The sequence below is a fragment of the Microcaecilia unicolor genome, chromosome 10 (assembly GCF_901765095.1).
Source record: "Microcaecilia unicolor chromosome 10, aMicUni1.1, whole genome shotgun sequence".
NCBI classification, from domain to species: Eukaryota; Metazoa; Chordata; class Amphibia; order Gymnophiona; family Siphonopidae; genus Microcaecilia; species Microcaecilia unicolor.
In genome coordinates this window covers 174317708-174337805 of record NC_044040.1, presented here as the reverse complement: position 1 = coordinate 174337805, position 20098 = coordinate 174317708, and the positions used below count along the sequence as shown (strand labels likewise).

The 20098-nt window shown below is 41.3% G+C and overlaps 1 protein-coding gene across 1 annotated transcript in view; it reads left to right on the top strand.

Annotated features, from left to right (window-relative positions):
• ATR (ATR serine/threonine kinase) overlaps window positions 1–20098 on the top strand; it is a 174492-nt gene that overhangs the window by 93331 nt on the left and 61063 nt on the right. The window contains exons 25-34 of the mRNA XM_030216335.1: window positions 1047–1167; window positions 3826–3963; window positions 4321–4528; window positions 8037–8215; window positions 10298–10462; window positions 13088–13179; window positions 13510–13601; window positions 14585–14762; window positions 15443–15619; window positions 17228–17387. Coding sequence (XP_030072195.1) covers window positions 1047–1167; window positions 3826–3963; window positions 4321–4528; window positions 8037–8215; window positions 10298–10462; window positions 13088–13179; window positions 13510–13601; window positions 14585–14762; window positions 15443–15619; window positions 17228–17387 — 1510 coding nt within the window. The remainder of the gene's footprint in view (window positions 1–1046; window positions 1168–3825; window positions 3964–4320; window positions 4529–8036; window positions 8216–10297; window positions 10463–13087; window positions 13180–13509; window positions 13602–14584; window positions 14763–15442; window positions 15620–17227; window positions 17388–20098) is intronic.

Here is a 20098-nt window from a genome sequence, read left to right as displayed (position 1 = left end):
ATTTTTTGTTCACAGTTCTGAGAATAAACACATTTGTTCGTTCTGTCTGTCTGTCTGGACTGATAAAGAATCCTGGTGGTTTGTGTGTTGGGTCTGTGAGTGCTTTCTGGGAAGTGTGGCTCCAGTAACCTAGTAATCACCGGGGATAATTGGAGAGTGGAAGATTCGCCCAGAGGCGGTTGTCACCCAGTCGGTGCGAGGAGGATCCTAGTGTAGAGCACAAGTGGCAGGTGGACCACAGCTTTGCTGAGGATAAACCCTCTAAGTGGCTGCGGGGTAACCCCAGGAGGGTAGCTTGGTGTTTTATGACAAATCCATCTATTGTTTTGTTCATTGATCACACTATAGTCTCACTGAATAGACCCCTCATACTCCAAAATGTGCTGGTCTACATTTAAACGTGATATTTGAGTGCCCTCAAATTCAACAGTTTTGCTCAGAGGTGTGGAAAACTATTTGTGCCATATTTAATATCTCGGAACCCTTGACTTTTAAACATTTGCTTCGTAAAAGTATTGTTTTCAATTTACACTGAACGAGTATGATTGAAGTTTGTTTAATACTTTTAGATCTTGTGTTAAGATCTGTATTTATGTCTTGGATATCTTTAAACTTAATTATGATTTGATCTCCACATATAAATTTGAACTTTACATTGCTAAGAAATCTACATCATCCTTGAATGTACCTAAAAAATGGTCTGCATTGTCAAAATATTTGGAACTCAACAATACTTAATGTACATATTAATTTCTCCCATCAGACTCTTATATCGTCATAGTTTAATCTGATTGAATTGCCTCTCATGTGATGCTGTTATATCATGTGTTATACCATGTATTTTACTTTTTATCGTTCTCTTCTTCTTACTGCTTGTTATATTTTGTTGCTATATTAAGATTATTCCTTTAAAAATGCAAAATGCATCCACTGTGTTTACAAATGCAACAAAAATATTTTCAGTGAGAATGTCTAAAAATAAATATTACCTTATTTTTAGGGTTCAAAACAAAGTTAATCTATTAAACTGACATTTTACATTCCAGATACAAGAGTTCACAGAAAACCATAAACTGGTCTACAATGAAGAAGCCAATTTATCTAAGCAAATTAGGTAGTAACTTTGCAGAGTGGTCAGCAACATGGGCAGGTTATCTCATAACAAAGGTAAGAGGTGTGAGCAGGATCATTCATTCTATAATGAAAAATGAGCAGCTGTCTAGTGAGAACTTCACTTCTGCATTATACACCTGTAAATAATGAAGTAACTGTGGCAAATTTTGGGAAAATAGTTTCTCAAAGGACAAGCAGGCCTATTTATTCTCATCCAGAGCTTACATCAAGCTTTACAGAGCTTTGTGGAATACAAGACACGCTCCACCGTGCACGCAGGAGTGCCTTCCCACTCATCGCAAGGGTGTGGTTATCACAGTTGTTTTTCTACCGTGGTGAGAAAAACAACTGTAGTTGTTCTTTTTCACTCCAGTTCAGAAGAGCTTCTTTTTTTTTTTTTTAGTGCCTTTTCAGTGTCTTTTTTGGTGATTTTTCTCTTTGCCTTGTTTGGCCTTTGCCCCCTTCTCCTTCCGTATATTTTTAGTTCTTTTTAGCTAGATTTTAAGTTTTCTTTATTTTCCTTGACTTAGGCCGCTTATAGGACTAGTCTCTGGTTGTGTCTTTCCTGTGATTTTTTTTTTTTTTTTTTTTTTGGTGGTGGTGTCTTGCCCCTTTTTTCAGGCACCATCGCATCTTTTGATTTGGCTTTGAAAGTTTTTTTCTTCCATGTCCACTAAAGCTCCCAGTGGCTTTCAGCGATGTTCCTGGTGTAATCAGACAATCTCTGGCAAAGATACCCATTCTTTTTGTCTTCAGTGCTTAGGGCCTGATCATAGCCTTGCCAACTGTGTCCTTTGTCTTCAAATGAAGAAGAGGACTCGGGTGTCCAGAGAGGCTCAACATGAGATTTTTGGAGCCAGGTCTTAGTCCTTGATGTCGGCATTGAGGTTGCCATCGATCACTGCCTCAGGAACCTATGGTCACTGGGAGCAGTAGTGCGTTGGGTGGGTCTCCACCTATCTCGTCGCCGGCTGCTGGAAAGGGCCCCTGGGACCGGCCAGTGTCAGACCTGACCCAGAGGCAACGTGAGGTTTTGATGTTGTCCTCGGCACCAAGGAGTCTTGATGCCGAGCTTCAGGTGAAGACCAAGAAACATCGGCATCAGTCATCCTCGACGCATGGAGCCGGGAGCTCTGGAGCGTCGAGGGATTCGGCACCCAAGAAGCATCGGCGCCGGGAGGATTGCGCCCCCTCTATTCAGGAGGTACCAATGCGTCTGTCTCCAAGCAGCCTGTCTCTGTCCCGTCTCTTCCATCTTGGCCACATCAGTTGTGCAGCCTGTCTCAAAGCCAGCATCTCAGTTTTTCCTGGTGTCGGCCCTCGATGAGCGTCTCCGGGCCTTGTTCCCTGAGCTTCTGGATGGCCTTATGCAATGGTGTGCGTCACTATTGGGGGTGCTTGTGCCTGCCATACTACCTGTTGTGGCCCCACTTTGCCCTCAGCCTGTGGTGTGGCCACTAACGCAGACTGCAACCCATGCCATTACTCCCTTGATGTTGGTGCAGGAAGCTTCGCCAGAGTCGAGAAGGGAGCCGGTTCCTTGTCGCCCCTCTCGGGCACATAGTTCTTCAAAGTCGAGGCAGGCTCGATCTCAGCCCTCCCACGAGGACTTTCTATCTGATACCAATGAGGAACGCTCATGGGAGTCAGAGGAGGATTCAAGGTACTTTTCCTCTGATGAGCCCTATATAATTCCCTCTGAACCCTCCCCTCCACTTGAAAAGAGAGAGTCTCCTCTGGAGAGCCTTTCATTCCTCTCTTTTGTGAAACAAAGGTTGAGGATATTCCATTTTATTTGGAAGTGGAGGATGAACCCAGGGCTAAGATGCTCGAGGTCCTGGACAATGAGTGCTCAAGGAAGTCCTCGATAGGAACTGGGAGTCCCCTCTGTTGGTCCCTGCCCATGAAGATCGACATGATATATCGGATCCACAACACACCTGGTTTCGATTGGCCCCACGTGCCTCTCAATTCCATGGTGGTGGAATCCACTTTCAAGAGAGCCAGGAGTTCTAGAGACTATGCCTTGGCGCCCTAAGGCAGAGAAGCTAGGACCTTGGACTCTTTTGGGAGGAAGATGTTCCAGGCCTCAATGCTCCTGTCCCATATACAATCGTACTAGCTCTTTATGAGACTGTACTTGCGGGACTTAGTACTCAAGTTGTTGGACTTGGCAGACTCTCTCCCATTGTACCAGGCCAAGTCAGTACGCCAGTCAGAAAGCATGTCGTAAGTTCTTTGCCAGAGGTGCCTACACTTTTGATGTGGCATCCAAGATCTCTGCTCAAAGTATAGCAATGCGCAGACTCTCATGGCTGCGTATTTCTGACTTGGTACAGTCGGTTCAGCAGAGGTTGGCTAACGGGTGAAATACTGCACTTCATTCATTGGGTAGCTCACTCCTGTGATATTTGTGTGTGGTTAAGTTTCTGAGTGTGCTCCTCTTTTATAATTGAAAAAAAGATTATAGTAAGTACATTCTCCTGGTTCTTACTGGGGGCCAAAAAGGACCTAAGCAGCTGGAATCTAGTATATATAATCAGCACAGAAATTACAGCAGGGCATGTTGTACAGCTAGAATTTTTACCTCCTACAGTTTTATGGCGCATATAATGGAGGATTCTATGTTTGAACCATGACTAAAGAGCAAAATAGTGCCCTCTGAATTGTGTATTATTATAGTTCCATGGTAAAAAGTATCTTCTATTGTAGGTAAAACATGAATTTGCTAGCAGAGTCTTCAACTGCTGTAGTATAATGATGAAGCATGACTTCAAGTTGACATTGTATCTTCTGCCACACATTCTGGTCTATGTCTTATTGGGATGCAACCAGGAAGCTCAACATGAGGTGAGGTGATTTTCTATGAACATCAAGTGCAAAGAGTGAGTCATTAAGTCCACACTAGGCACCATTCTAAAATATGACATGTAGAAATTTGTGTCAAATGATACCAGATTGATATTCTAAACTAGTTGAATAATAATTGCCTGCTGCTTTTTAGCACCATTAATTCCTGTTATAAAAGTCTGTTTTATAAGAACCTTATTTCAAAGCTTCGGCTGTTTTTGTTTTTTTTTCTTACGGACACTGTTCTACAAATTAGAGCACTTCATAGAGCCCCATTGGTGATATTGTTGGGGGAAGTTCTAAGTAGTCCGTACTTAATTTCTATTTATGAACTGGGTGACCATTTTTTGTGTTAAGATTTACGCAGAGATCATGGCAGTTCTGAAACACGATGACCCATTAACTCAAAGACTTCAGTATAATACGTCGGATCTCAGCCAGCTAAGCACACAGACTGTCTTCTCCATGATTGACCATCTCACACAGTGGGCAAGGCACAAGTTCCAAACCCTTCATGCTGAGAAAAACACAAACAAGTCCAGCAGAGACCGGGGGGAACTGAAGGGTGAGTATTGTAAGATATTAAACCTAATAAACATGCATAATTGTACAGTGTACTGCATGCTCATATGGGTCACATTAACTAAGATTAATGGTATGACAGTTTGAAAATTTAAAGCAGGCTTTTTTTCAATATGTTCCCAAGCTGTGCATTTAACAAAACTCATTTGGAAACGGTGCTGACCGCTTTTTTTTTTTTTTTTTTTTAACATATTGGCTGATATTCAGCCTTGGTTGTCAGCATTTTTTTTAATACTAAGAAGGGCAACCAAAATGATTAATGGGTTGGAACGACTCTCATATGAGGAAAGGCTAAAGAGGTTAAGGCTCTTCAGCTTGGAGAAGAGACAGCTGAGGGGGAATATGATAAAAGTCTACAAAATCCCGAGTGGAGTAGTACGGGTAAACATGAATCGATTGTCTACTCTTTCAAAAAGTACAAATAGTAAGGGACATGCTATTAAATTACATTTGTTTTTCACTCAGCATATAGTTAAGCTCTGGATCTCATCAGCAGAGGATGAGGTAAAAGGATTTAGCATAGCTGGGTTTAAATACATTTGGGAAAAATTCTGGAGATAAAGTCCATAAACTATTATTAACTATTGCTTATCTGGAGGTAATATGTATGGAATTTAGATACTTTTGGGGATTCTGTGACCTGAATTGGCCTCTTTTGAAACAGGACACTGGGCTTAGTGGACCTTTGGTCTGATCCAGTGCAGTGGCATAGACGGACACCCAATTTTGGTTGGGCCTGGGTTCAAAGTGGGTGGACAAAGAAACCCCACTCCCTGCTCCCAATTCCATCCTGCCCCCTATAGGTGAGCTGGTCTCTCATCTCCTCCCCACCCCTCACAGGTGATCTGGACTCTTCTCCCCCCCCTCGCCTCAAGTACCTTTTAAACACCACTTCACCAGCAGCAACCGATGCATTCTGCTCAGTGCCGGCTCATAGCCTTCCCTCTGACGCAGGTTCACCTATGCAGACACTGGAAGTTGTATCAGAGGGAAGGCCGTGAGCTGGTGCTGAGCAGCATTCTTCGGACACTGCTTACTGCCAGCAATGAGCTGGTGCTGAGCAGCATTCTTCGGACACTGCTTACTGCCAGCAATGAAGTGACTTGGGGATGCCCGCCAGCCATATCTTAGGTCTGTGGCAACTGGGTGGGTATGAGCCCAAAATGGGTGGCCTGGACCCACCTGTGGTTACACCACTGATCCAGTGTGTCAATTCTTATGTTCTTACTACCATGGCTGAAATAAATCCAGATATTCAGTGCCAGTTTTCAGATAGCGGCTGGTGCTGAATATCAAGACTCAGTGATGACCGGTGCCACTATCTAGATAGCAGACTATAAAGTTAGACAAATGTTTTTGCTATCCTATCTTTATCTGGATTGTTATCTGGTTAGTAGACTGAATATTGCTGCTCCTAGACCAACTTTCACTATCTGGATAGTGCTAAGGTAGTCTGGAAGGATATTCAGCAGTACTATCTGAATGGTGCCACTGAACATCATGGTCTGTCCCAGCCAGTGCAATATCTCGTAATTTCTGAAGTTATCCATATACTTGTATTTGAATGTCAGGCCCATAGATAACACAGTGCACAATAATTCAAATCCTGTGGATAAATAAGAACCTCTGTAGTTTGAGTTAAGGCAATACATTTACCACAGGCTACATTCTGGATGAACTGAGACTGAAACTAGCTGGATAGATCTTACAGTGCCTTTGGTATAGTAGTGATATGAGTTATTCTGTTGTGTAACAGATGGATACCAAACTGTGAATGCCATAGTTAGTGTCAGATGTTTGTGGGGCCCACGCCATGTGCTATAGTTTTTCCTTGCGAATGATAATTCTTCATTTTTCTTTAAGATCGTAGTGTAAGTAGGATATATGTCTGACTCTTTCTTTAGGCTGTTGTCTTCTATCCATGTATATTTCTGATTTGACACCATACACTTTGATCTGTCTTAATGAAAAATTGATGATCATGATGAAATTTGTCCATGATCCAATCAATTAGTGTTTAACAATTAAAGAAGTATTTTGAAAGTAAACTGTTAGCGGTGTGCCTCCATAATTTGGCAGCAGTGCTACCACAGCTTAGGGGCATCATGGAGGAGATATGTGTAAGAATTGGGAATGGAAGAATGAAGGGATAATAGTTGGACAACCATTGCTAGCGTATAAGTCATTCAAGGGCTCATGACACTACATGATGAAGTCTGTTCCTCACAACAAACAGTGTTTGGAGCAGGTGACAAGGATGGGGGTAGGACAGCAAAACAAAAAAGAAAATGGAGATTGAACGTGCTCTCTAAAATCAGCACATAGTTGGTTGAAAGTGGAGGGATTTATGTTTTTTCTTAACAAGAATGTTGTTGAAAGAATGACAGTACAGTTTAACTGAAGCATTCAAATATGATCAGTGATCAGAGGTTGACATGTCCAGTAAAAAATTGACCTTATACTCTCAAACAGGCATTTTGAACATTCACCTATTTCTCTCCTCCCTTCCCTCCCACTGTGGAAAGTTGGGATGATCTTGTATGGACTACTATAAGCCTGCCAAATATCAAATTAGATAAGGGCAGCAATACTTGTATTAGGCTAATAAGGGGAAGTTATCAGTATGGGCCATTGTTAACCCAGGTTATTTTACTTTTAACCTGGGTAGTTAATAACTAGGTCTCATTGCATGAAATAGGACCTGTACTAAAATAATCCATCTTAATGGTAGCCCACATTGATAACTTCCCTCCTAAATGTTTAAAGATGCTAGGTTTTTAAATGAATGCGGTTCCTTAATTTCCCCAGGAAGGAACCTTAGTAGTCCATTTCAGAATTTACAATAGCTTTTTTTGCTAGAAAGCCTACAAGAGAGCTTTTTTAAGGGAATGCTATCCGAAGCTTGCATTTTTTCCCCCACTTCTGTTGGCATTCTTGGGTGACACCAGAACATGTACAGCCTGTAAACCTAAGCTATGCTGAGTCAGACCAGGGTTAGTCAAGTCCCAGGATACTGTCTCTGATGGACTGAAGATAAGAATCTTCAAGACCTACTCTCTCTGGTAACCTTGTGGCCGACAGAGGCACCCACAGTGGTGATAGCTGGCTTCCTTTGAGCTCAGGTACACTGTAGAGCTCTGTCTGCTTTTGAGGAATTCATTGCCAGAGAATGTGGTAAAGGCGGTTAACTTAGCGGAGTTTAAAAAAGGTTTGGACAGCTTCCTAAAAGAAAAGTCCATAGACAATTATTAAACGGACTTGGGGAAAATCCACTATTCTGGGATTAACAGTATAAAATGTTTTGTACTTTTTTGGGATCTTGCCAGGTATTTGTGACCTGGATTGGCCACTGTTGGAAACAGGATACTGGGCTTGATGGACCTTTGGTCTTTCCCAGTATGGCAATACTTGTGTACTTATGATACTTAGATTTGATGCCACAGTGCACAACCAGTCCCATTTTAATGTATTTAAATTGTATTTTCCTTCAGTGGCAAGTGAAGATCATAAAGAATATCAGAATGTGACTGTGTTTCTGGACCTCATACCTCAGGATATGTTAGCAGTAGCTTCTTTCCGTTCAAAAGCATATACGAGAGCTGTCATGCACTTTGAGTCCTTCATCATTGAAAAAAAGCAGAATATCCAAGAGCACCTCAGTTTCCTCCAGGTATGTAATAACCTTTCCTGGAAACCTTTATGTTATGATCACCCTGAGATCTAGTATCAGGATGTGTCAACTTTTTCTCCCTCCCCAACTACTCTCACATTCTCTCTCTCTGGAGATGACTCCAGCACTGGTCTCTTCTGTCTTTAAGCTTGATCCTAGCACTTTCCCCTTGCTAGGCACAGGCTCATGCAGTGATCACCCTTAGCAGAGAACAATCTTCTTGCTGCTGCAGTCCCTTTCCTCCCAGGCAATGTGCATGAAATAGGGGAGAGGGGTGAGGTATGAGATCTAGGGTTGAGGCTGCAGCAAACAGATCAAAAAAAGAGAAGAGCCACTTTGATTCCTAATTCAGCTTCTTCCTTCCCCTTCTGTCATGTAGGAAAAAGGAGGGGAAGGGCTGAGTTTGGAGTAAAGTGCAGAGAAAAAAAGACTACTCGTCTTCCTAAACCAGCCCCTCCTCTCCTAGTTTTTTCCTGCTTGCAGGGAACAGAACGGGAGGGGGCTGGCACCCCAAGATTTTCCAGGTGTATGTTTTCATTGAAATCCCTGAGTGTCTCAGTATGGTAATTTTTATATCTTTATCATCCCTCCAGTTCAACCCAGACTGATAGGTTATGAATTCCTACCAGCAGATGGAAACTGAGAATTCCTGATTCCTAAGTGTGCCCATAACTGCTTGCAATCCCTCACTATAAAACCTAAAAAGGCCTTCCTCAGGAATCTTCTATTGGATGTGTAGGGATTCTTAGCCTTAATGAAATACACGTGATGTCTAATTGCTTGCTGCTGAGGAAGGCTTTTTAGGCCGAAACACGACTCATGTCGAGTCTCAGATGTTACAATAAAGGCAGTTTTTATTTCTTTTGCACATGGTCTGCTGTTCTTTCTTTTCTCACCCTCGCTATGTTTGACTTGTTTGCGTGACTGCAAGGGTTGCTGCTGTTCTGTTTTTTGCCATTGGATAGAATTCAGACCAGAATCTGTCAGCCAGAATATTACTTTCGTCCATAAAATCCGGGGCATAATGCTGCTCTCTTGTTGATTTAAAATTTGTTTACGAATGTCCTCAACCTTTCCTTTAAAATGATAAGCCTTAACGTTTCTACAGTAGGCACAACATTGGCCTCTGTTTGTAATAACTCAGATGGGTTGGTGAGATAGTTTAGTATCTGAAATAGTTTAGTCTGCTTTACTATTATGCTTCCTGTTTATTGGATATAGTAGACTTTCTTCTTTGATTTTATCAATTGTTTATACATTTTTACCACCATCCTCCATTCATCTCAGTTTCTAAATTATTTTTTCTCCTTCTTCTGGTCTTAGATTTAACAATTCTGCATCAAACCAGGGATTTATCTTTCTGCTATTTTGAATTCTCAGTTTCCTTGGTCCGATCTCATCCAACATTTTATTTATTTGGAACTGTCTATACCGCACAAATCTGACTAGCAGGGCTAGGCGGTTCACAGGCTAAAACAAACATAAATTATGAAAGGAACTCCATTTTGTGAATAGGAAAGACACTTACCCAAGACTGTCCAGACATGAAATACCACATACAGAAAAGAGGGAATTCCAGTTATTAATTAAGGGGTCCTTTTACTAAGATGCACTCATGGATTTTGCATCCATTATATTCCTGTGGGCGTCTTATCATTTAGCATGTGCACCTTAGTAAAGGGATCCCTTAGGAAGCCTTTTACGAAGTTATGCTAGCGTTTTTAGCTCATGGTAAAAATAAGCTGGTGGTAAATGTTGACACCCATAGGAATATAATGGGTGTCTCGGCGTTTACCGCCAGCTGATTTTTACCATGAGCTAAAAATGCTAGCGTGGCTTTGTAAAAGGCTCCTTTAATTAGGTATTTTCCCCATATCATCTAAAATGTGTTTGTCAAATCTGGAACTGACTAGTAAAGTACCACTGAATATCAGCAGATAGCCTCGCACAAGGGATTAACAGGGCGGGAGTTTCTCTGACCCAGTTAAATTGCTTTGAATATCGACTCCACTGATTTTATTTTCTAATACAAGGAAATACTTTTTGTTCTGAGTCAATCCATGTTCTTATATTTGTGTAAAGAAATTGTATGCTGCTATGCATGAACCTGATGGAGTGGCTGGAGTGAGTGCCATTCGGAAAGCAGAACCATCTCTAAAAGAGCAGATTCTGGAACATGAAAGCATTGGTTTGCTGAGAGATGCCACAGCATGCTATGACAGGGCTATTCAGCTGGAATCAGACCAGGTACGACAGGGAAGACATCTGTGTTTTTCTACTCTAATGAAAAAATATAGTGTTTTTTTTGGAGAAAATCTATGTTTTCTCATTAGATAAATAATTTTTGAAAAAGATTTAGACTCTACTTCACATACGCTGTAAACCAGGATTGGTGAAGACAGTTTTCAAAGGGATCTATAGGAAAGTTAAGTGCCTAGATTCCTGAGGTAGAAAATTATCCTGTTTCACAACATGGGTATTGTGACAAAGTGTCTAGCCCACCCGCCTGTGGCTACCCCACGTCCTTTTAAGAGGGTCTGTCCCTAGCACAGCTCTGGTCTGCCTGAACTGCTGCTAGCACTCTCCTCCCACCGACTGGGTCCCAACCGCCTGTGGGTGAGTCTCCCATTCTCAAATTACCCCCAGTGATTCCTAGTTTACTGGGGCCACACTCCCAGTTGTCCCACAGTTCCTAGAAAGCACCCACAGACCCAACATACAAACCACCAGGATTTTTAGTTAGTCCAGACAAGCAGAGAAAATAAACTAAAAATGTTTATTGTCATGAAAAATTAGAACAATGAGCTGAAAATGTGCAGTCAGCAAAACAATAACAGGTAACTGAAATATGGATCAATTGTAAAACTAACTAAACATTGGTTCACTACCTAAATAGTACCTGGGGAGATCAGGACACATAGAGGCTCATTTTCAAAGCACTTAGCCTCCCAAAGTTCCATAGAAACCTATGGAACTTAGCCTCCCAAAGTGCTTTGAAAATATGCCTCATAGTAACTCACCAGTTATCAAATATAACTGTTCACAGGGCCTCAGCAAAGAGATCCTTCTCTCTTTTCTCCCTGGCTAAGACTGGACAAAAAGCCAGTACATCCTAACTAAATTTTGAGTTCCTGGGACAATCAGAGCCCAGAACAGCAAATTTTACAAGTAGCTAGACACTTCACTGTAGGTTAACCTCTTCTCTGTGTTAAACTAAAGAAGGAACAGTCAGTTCTCTCTAACAGCTTTATAAACCCGTACCACCTGCTGGCCAGACTAGAGAAATACACTTCAAGAAATAATCAATACAGTTTACAGGCTTAAAACCCACTGTTTTATCACAGGTATATTTAATTGCTGAAAAATTAGGCCTTCTGGGAGGCAGGATTAGCTGGAGGAGGGAAAATATATTGATTTATAGTTCCTCTATATGCACACATTTTCCAGCTTATAGCTGGCCTGTAGAAGTAAAATTGGCTGCAAGGTTATGGGTAGGAAAATTATTGCATATCTTGCACCTAGCAATGTAATAAAAATTGCCTCCTAAGGGCCCCTTATACAAAGCGTACTACCACAGGAGCCTGGCGGTAGTACCTGCCCTCAATGTGTGCCATTTCTGGGTTAGCACAGGAGCCTTTACCGCCTCGTAAATAGGTGGCAGTAAGGGCTCCTCCAGGAAATGGCCATGTGGCAAGTGGTTCATTTACCGCACGGCCATTTCCTTTTTTTTTTTTTATATCCCTTTACCTTCTGTGATAAAAGGGGGCCTCAGTGTGCGCCAGACCTGCGCAACAACACTAGCACGGGCCCATTTTTTACTGCAATGTGGTAAAAGGGGCCCTCTTTTTAAAAGCTATGATAAAAGCAGAAGTCAGACTTGGTAGAGAAAGTTGATTTTTTTTTTAATTATACCTTTAGAATCTTTTATTGAATTTGAAAAGAAATGTGACAATTGTATTTTTGTTTTTAGGGTTTTTTGGGGGGCAGTTTCCTTATTGTCCACCAGACAGACCAATGCAGAACCAATGGGTTATGTTCCCCCAATAAAAACTTATAAACCCTGCCCAATATAGGGCACTGTGCAGCCATTTGCTGTTCAGTATTTCTAGCAGGTGGTGACGGACATATTATGCAGCTGAGTTCTAAGAATGTGTTACCTAGTTGAGCATGACCAGCATGGAAGGGAATCCATGGTCTAGTGGTGGCAATGGCATTCTTGGAGACACCTAGAGGACTCCAAGTTCCTCTTTTGCTTGGTTTTCCTCAGTGAGTCAAGGTCCTTTTCTTGGTTTTCTCTCATGGACCTGAGATGTTACCTACTTCTGCCTCCCTCTCTCCTTCCGGTCTTCAGAGAATTTTGAAAAAACATTAAATAAAAAGAGTATTAAGCAGGAGGAAGGAGAGAGAGTAGAGATCGTTCTGGTAAGAGTGTCTCCAGGGAGGTGGGAGGGGAGCTTCAGAGTGTGAGAATTGGCGCAGTGAAAGAGATCTCCAATGGTCAGGCTGATATCATTGTTTGCAAACTGTTTGTGTCTGGAGCAGCACTAGGGGTTTTCAGCACAATGATAGAAGTGTATGCCATGGATGTCTTTCAGCCACAAGGAAATCAGTACTATGGTAGCACTGAGAAGCATGGAGGCCCTCTTGGAGTGTGCCAAACACTTCTTCTGCCTTCCTGTTAGACCAGATATCCTTGTGTAGAGCTGGGGTCTGTTTGTGCATGTTAGCTCAATATTACCACTAATGCTTCCCTACTTAAGGGGATGGGGTAGAAGTTACTGTAGAACGTAGTGCCTTTCATCATACTTGTTAAAATAATATTTAAGTGAATGGAAAAATAAGACAACTTGGTAATACTTTTCTGATCTGCAGATTCTTCATTACTATGGTGTGGTGGAATCGATGTTGGGACTTGGCCAATTGTCTACTGTTATAACTCAGGTCAATGGAGCACTTGCAAACAGGTACCACTTACTGAAATACAAAAGATGCATATCAGGGGGCCTTTCTTTACTGGGAAAAATTTGGCAGATGTGCAATATAACTAAACTAAAGATATACCTTACATAAGTGGAAGCTGATATCATCCCTTAATACAGTGGGCTGCTTTGGACCTCGATAGAATATAAGTAGCATGGATATTTATGAATTCTTCCATTTTCATTAATGGAGTCTGTTGTGGGAAAATATGTGCTTTAATCACAGGAATATAGTGCAATGTTCTTTCTGTTTTAAAATGAGTGGATTTGTCTGCATGGCCTAAGTTAATTTTTTATTTTATTTAACGTGTTTAGGCCTGAGTGGACAGCAGAATTAAATGCATACAGAGTGGAAGCAGCTTGGAAGCTAAGCCAGTGGGATTTAGTGGAAGAATATTTGGCTGCAGGTAGTAATGTTTATTTTTAATTTATGTAGATGTTCTTCTTAACATTTTACTATATTACATCGTTATTACACCAGATCTATTTATTTTCATCCATTCTGTAGAATTATTACTTCAGTCAGACTTTTGAATCTTATGGTTTTTGTTGAAATATATAAGCTGGATTTAGGTTTTATGTTTCAATTATTTTTATTGATGACACCTCCAAATGAACAATACCAAACATATGTAATAAAGATATAACCATCTCCACAGTCATCAAACATTTAACAATGGTCAGTTCCTAAGCTTGTGGGCAGTGTAAGGAATAAAGACCAAATACAGTTTCTTACATACTTCTGAAGGCTGCAAGTTAGAAGATAACTTCCCTTCCAGATCTCTGTAACAAAGAACTGTCTCCCTTCCGGACTTGCACGCTATTTCATACTGCTCACAAAGCTGCAAAGTCCGGGGGTCCTTTATACCTGCGGGCTTTACATCTATTTTTACTTCGCATGCTTCCTCAGTATTCATTCAGACTAGTCCAGACGTGTGGGTTTATGCTCTCCTGCCAGCAGATGGAGACTGAGAACCACTGATTTGATTACATCATCTTATAAAAGGATCTGTTCAGTCCAAAGCCAACCAGAATTTCTCTGTTTTGAGCACAGAGGAGGTGTGGTAGGCCTGTGCCCTCTAAAATTAATCTGAGGTGTTGAACTACCTTTGGGTTAGGGTCTGGGCTCTGATCCCTCATTGGAATTTGGTTGTGTTAAAATAAAATGGCTGGGATTAGCTGGATGGTCCACAGAACACTGAGGTACAAAACCTGATGGGGCTGGATTCCTCCCTCCTTTTCCTCTGATACTGTGTTTCTGGGGGCAATTGACTGCGATTCTTTCTGTCTTCCTCCTCTAGTCTTGGAAGGGGTCCAGTGGTAGGAGTTTTGGCAACCCTCAGAAATAAAGCTATATTTTCCTCTTTTAATCCTTATGTTTATTATCTAGACAAGAGGTCCACTACATGGAGCGTTAGGCTAGGACAGCTGCTACTGTCGGCCAAAAAGAAAGATACAGAGGCATTTCATGAGACACTGAAAGTTGTCCGAGCAGAACAGATTGTCCCCCTCTCAGCTGCGAGCTTTGAAAGAGGATCCTATCAACGGGGATATGAATATATTGTCAGGTGCTGTACTGTATCTGCATTCTATATTACTATGTAATGTAAGGAAACAGAAGAAAAGGGGGCTTTAGCTAACTAACTACTAACTAACAAACTAATAGTAAAACAAAACTGTAATGGATACTCCAGCATCACACATGGAGGTGTACCTGATTTTTATTTAGGAAAGCAGAATTTCACACTCTAGAAAGCCTAGATAGGCATCAGAAGTTCTCAGGACTAACTACAAGCTGAAGGTTTTAAGGTTGACCGGAGCTTCTGCATTTTTAGCCCTTGTGCCTGACCATTCTGGATTTTGTTGTTCTGGTGTCTGAATAGAAAATGCAATACTCTAATCCAGTATGCATTGGGTAGGAGGCAAAAGCTGGAAGCAGCCCATGACCCAAATCGATGGAGAACCAGATTTGTATTTCTGACATGTCCCTGTTGAATTGCCCAATACTGGAAGTGTTGTATGACTTCTGCAATTTGGTTATTTGTGCTTGCTTAACTGCCTTTGAAGTGCACTTGTCAGGCAATTAAAAAAAAACAGTTAAAATAAGTACATTTAATTGATTAAAAAAATGAATTTTAAGGGCGTCCAGAAATAAGAAAGAAATAAACGGATGTCCTTCAGCTAAGAAATTTCCATTTAAGCTCTGTATTATTTTGTTCTAACTATAAACTTATTTCTGATTTCAAAGGTTACACATGTTGTGTGAACTGGAGCACAGTGTACGTCAATCGCTTCAGCAGCGACTTGGTGACCAGGACAAAGATTCACTTAATTGGGCAGCCCGCTTAGAAATGACTCAAAACTCCTATAGAGCCAAAGAACCCATCTTGGCGCTTCGACGGGCTTTGCTGAGCCTTAATAATAGGTGCTGTTTTGTATATTTCTGTACTTTCTAAAAGTAATTTGTGTTTGTTTCTGATAATATATTGTTATTTTTGAGTTATGCGGTTAATATGTAAGGTATTTTTTAGTACATTAAAATTTATAACTCTTTTTCGTAGAAATAAACCCAAGAAGTAGAACTATGTTGCTGTATAATAGTAGTTAAAGGTCCTTTATCCAGTGGTAGTAGAACTTCAAATTTCGTATGGTTTATAGTGATAATTAATTGAAAGGGAATTCAAATCATTAACAGGTAGAATCTTGTGAACCCTCAGCCATGCTGCTGTTTTTCCTGTTATGTAAATAATGCAGGGTTTCACAGACTTGGAAAGTGAGGGAAATGAAATCTTACCTGAATTTTATTGGGAAAATTTAATACAATTTTACAAATTGTCATACATAGTGGAGCAGTCCATGAAACAAGAGTATCAACAGTGGAGGAGAGATTAGCTAAGAGGGAGAAAGATGTGGAAGGATGACAGTAAAGACCTGGAAGGACAGAGAGAAAGATTCAGAGAGGAATGGAGAAGGAGGAACCTTTTATGTCTTTTATTCATTCGTGCAATCATTTATTTACAAAGATTTATAGTTTACCAGTCTATGGGTTTCCCCTATTCTTACCCTTAGTGAATGACAGAAGAACATAAAAACATTATTAGCAAGCAAATATAGAACAGAACTTTAGCTTCCTTAACAAGATCAGTCCAGAACTTGTGAGTTGTGCCCATCAACCAGCAGATGGAGACAGAGACTAAAGAGTTGAGGTCTGCCATATAAGAGCACCGTGCAGCCTTAAGTCTTCAGTATTTCTCTGTGCCACAGATGGTGATGGTTTAACTGTGCAGCTCCTGGGCTGACTGGAGAACAGCTCCTGGGCCAGTTGTAGAACTTGGTCCCAGTTGATTGAACAGGAGGTACCTATTGGATTAGGTTGCCGCTCATAAAAAATTTGTTGAATTTAATTCTGAGCTGAGGGGATAACTCAGAGGAATCTGAGTTCCCTCCCCCAGAAGCCTTTCCTTTTAATTTTATTTAAAAAAAGTTTTGAGAGAGAAAGATATCCCCCAAGGCTTGCAGTCAAGTATTGAATCAGTTACAGGAGGTAAATAAAGTCTCTGTTGATACTTATTGATTTCCTAGGTGGGGGGAGGTTTAATTGTTCTGGTTTAATGACACTAGTTTGTGATGGTTGGGGGTCATAAGAGCAAAGACCCCAGACTGATGTTCTGACTTTATAATGCATTACTTAGGTATTGTTCAAGGGAAGGAGAAGGGATGCGTTTGCTTCTATTAAGTTATGTAATTTTGTTACTTAAGTTTTTTATAATTCAATAAAAGATTTTCTAATAATAAAAGCTGATTACCAAAATTGGATAAAATTAGAGCATAGAGATGCAAAAAGTACATATTTTGCTTGAGGCTTTAATTTTCTGCAACCTCAGAAAAAGAAAATGTTCAGGGGGGAGGAAGAAGGTGAATCTGTGCAAGCAAATTGGGGAAAAGCCTGCAAGTCAGTTTTTAAATCTGGCACCAACATAATGTAAGTAAAGTCTCCTTATAAATGTTTTCTGTGTCTGTTCAATTTGTATAGAACAGATAACTTGGACATGGTTGGAGAATGCTGGTTGCAGAGTGCCAGAGTGGCCCGGAAGGCAGGACATCACCAGACCGCATATAATGCTCTCTTAAATGCTGGTGAATCCAGATTGGCTGAACTTTATGTGGAAAGAGCAAAGTGCCTGTGGTCCAAGGTATTCAAGGGATAAGTGGGAAATAGACTACAGTGTAATTTGTGTTCTGCTGTGCCATTCTGTTCTGTCCTTTGTGTTGTACAGAAAGAGAGAACCTGTCAACTGTTTTCATAGTTTTTCTGGTTTCCTTGTGGAACAGTAAGAGAAATCTGTTTTCCCACTTTCTATCTTAGTGAACCCTGCATGAAAGCTAGTGGAACAGAGCAATATAATTGTCAACTACAGGAGAGACTGCAAGGTTGAAAGGCATTGTATTCTGAGACCAGTTGTGCTTTCTACTTGCTTCAAAACTGAACAAGGCTTAAGCTGCTGACCTATAATACAAATACTGTTACTTAACTTCACATTATTGTGCGCTTCTCCTAGAAACATAGAAACATGAAGGCAGATAAAGGCCAAATGGCCCATCCAGTCTGCCCATCCTCTGTAACCCCTATCTCTTCCTTTTCCTAAGCAATCCCACGTGCTTATCCCATGCCTTTTTAAATTCTGACACAGTCCTTGACTCCATAACCTCCACCGGGAGGCCATTCCATGCTTCCACCACCCTTTCTGTGAAATAATACTTTCGTAGATTACTCCTAAGCCTATTGCCTCTTAACTTCATCATAAGCCCCCTCGTTCCAGAGTTTTCCTTCAGTTGAAAAAAGGCTCACTTCCTGTACATTAATGACCTTGAGATACTTAAATGTCTCTATCATATCCTCTCTCTCCCTCCTCTCTTCCAGCGTAAACATGTTGAGGTTCATAAGCCTACCACAATATTTTTTGTGTTCAAGACTGCTTACTAATTTTGTAGCCACCCTGTGGACTGACTCTATCCTGTTTATATCTTTTCATAGGTGCAGTGTACAGAACTACACACAGTACTCTAAATGGGACCTCATCAGAGACTTATACAATGGCTCTATCACCTCCTTTTTCCTGCTGGTCATCCCTCTTTTTATGCATCCAAGCATACTTCTGGATTTGATCATTGCTTTTTCTACCTGTTTGGAAGCTTTAAGGTCATCAGACACAATCACTCCCAAGTCCCGCTCTTCCTTTATACACTGAAGCACTTCACCCTCTATACTGTACCGTTACCTCTGATTCTTGTGACCCAAGTGCATGATCCTGTATTTTATAGCATTAAATCTTAGTTGCCAAATATCTGTCCATTCCTCCAGCTTCGCTAGGTCCTTCCTCATGTTATTCACACCCTCCAAGGTGTCCACCCTGTTGCACAGTTTGGTATCCAGCCCTTCCACAATATCGCTCACAAAGATGTTAAAAAGAGCCAGCCCAAGGACCGATCCCTGCGGTACACCACTGATAACATCTCTTTCTTCACAGCAAGCTCCATTTACCACTACCCTCTGTCTCCTTCCATTCAACCAATTTTTAACCCAATCAGTTACTCTAGGTACCATACTAAGGGCACTCAATTTATTTATCAGTCGCCTGTGCAGAACCGTGTCAAATGCTTTGCTAAAATCTAATTATACCACATCTAGCGCCCCTCCCTCATCCAACTGTTTGGTCACCCAGTCGAAGAAGTCAGTCAGATTCATTTGACACGACCTGCCACTAGTGAAGCCATGCTGCCTCGGGTCCTGCATTCCACTCAGTTTGAGAAATCTCACAATCCTCTGCTTTAGTAGCGTTTCCATTAGCTTACTCACCATCGAGGTCAGACTGACAGGTCTGTAATTTCCAACCTCCTCCTTCCACTCTTGTGCAAAGGAACCATATTCGCCCTTCTCCAGTCCTCTGGGACCATTCCTGTTTCTAAGGAAGCACTGAAGAGGTCAGTCAGCGGAGCACCAGAACCTCTCCATGTTCCTTGACGCCCCTCGGGAATATCCCATCAGGCCCCATCGCTCTGTCTACTTTTAGTTTAGCTAGCTCCTCACGAACACAGTCCTCCGTAAATGGGTCTTGGTCTACCATGCATCCATCCCCTTTAGCCTTTGTTTCCTGCAGCCCTACCCCCGGCCTTTCATCTGTGAACACAGAGCAGAAATAATTGTTAAGAAGCTCAGTTTTATCCTTATCTTCCACATATTTCTCTCCCTCAGCTTTGAGCCTCACAATGCTATTATGTCATTTGCTCCTGTCACTTAAATATCTGAATAAGGTCTTATCCCCCAGTTTTACCGTATTAGCTATATTTTCTTCCATTTGCCTCTTCACTTTCCTGACAGATTTTCCAGTTTCTCTTCGCTTATCCAGGTATTCTTGCCTGTCTTCATCTTTCTGAGTCATCTGATAATGTGTGAAGGCTACTACTACTTAACATTTATAAAGCGCTACCAGGGTTATGCAGTGCTGTACAATTTAACACCTCTTTCCCCTTTTTTCAGCTACTATGTTTGAGTACCAGAGCGGCTTTCTTTTCCTCTTACTTTTATGTAATTTTCTAACATAAAGGTAAGTTACCTTTACTATAGCTCCTTTCAGTCTTGTCCATTGCTGTTCTACATCATTCAGCTGTTCCCATCCTACTTGAGAAATTCCCCCATCTCGGCAAAGTTAGTTCTTTTGAAATCCAGGACCTTCAATCGCGAATGAGTCCTCTCCCCTGTTTTAATTTTGAATCACACCATTTGTTGATCACTAGATGCCAAATAGTCTCCCACCTTGACGTCAGAAACATTATCTACATTCTCCAGCACCAGGTCCAGAATAGCTCCATCCTGTGTCGGTTCCATTACCCACTGCTGAAACAA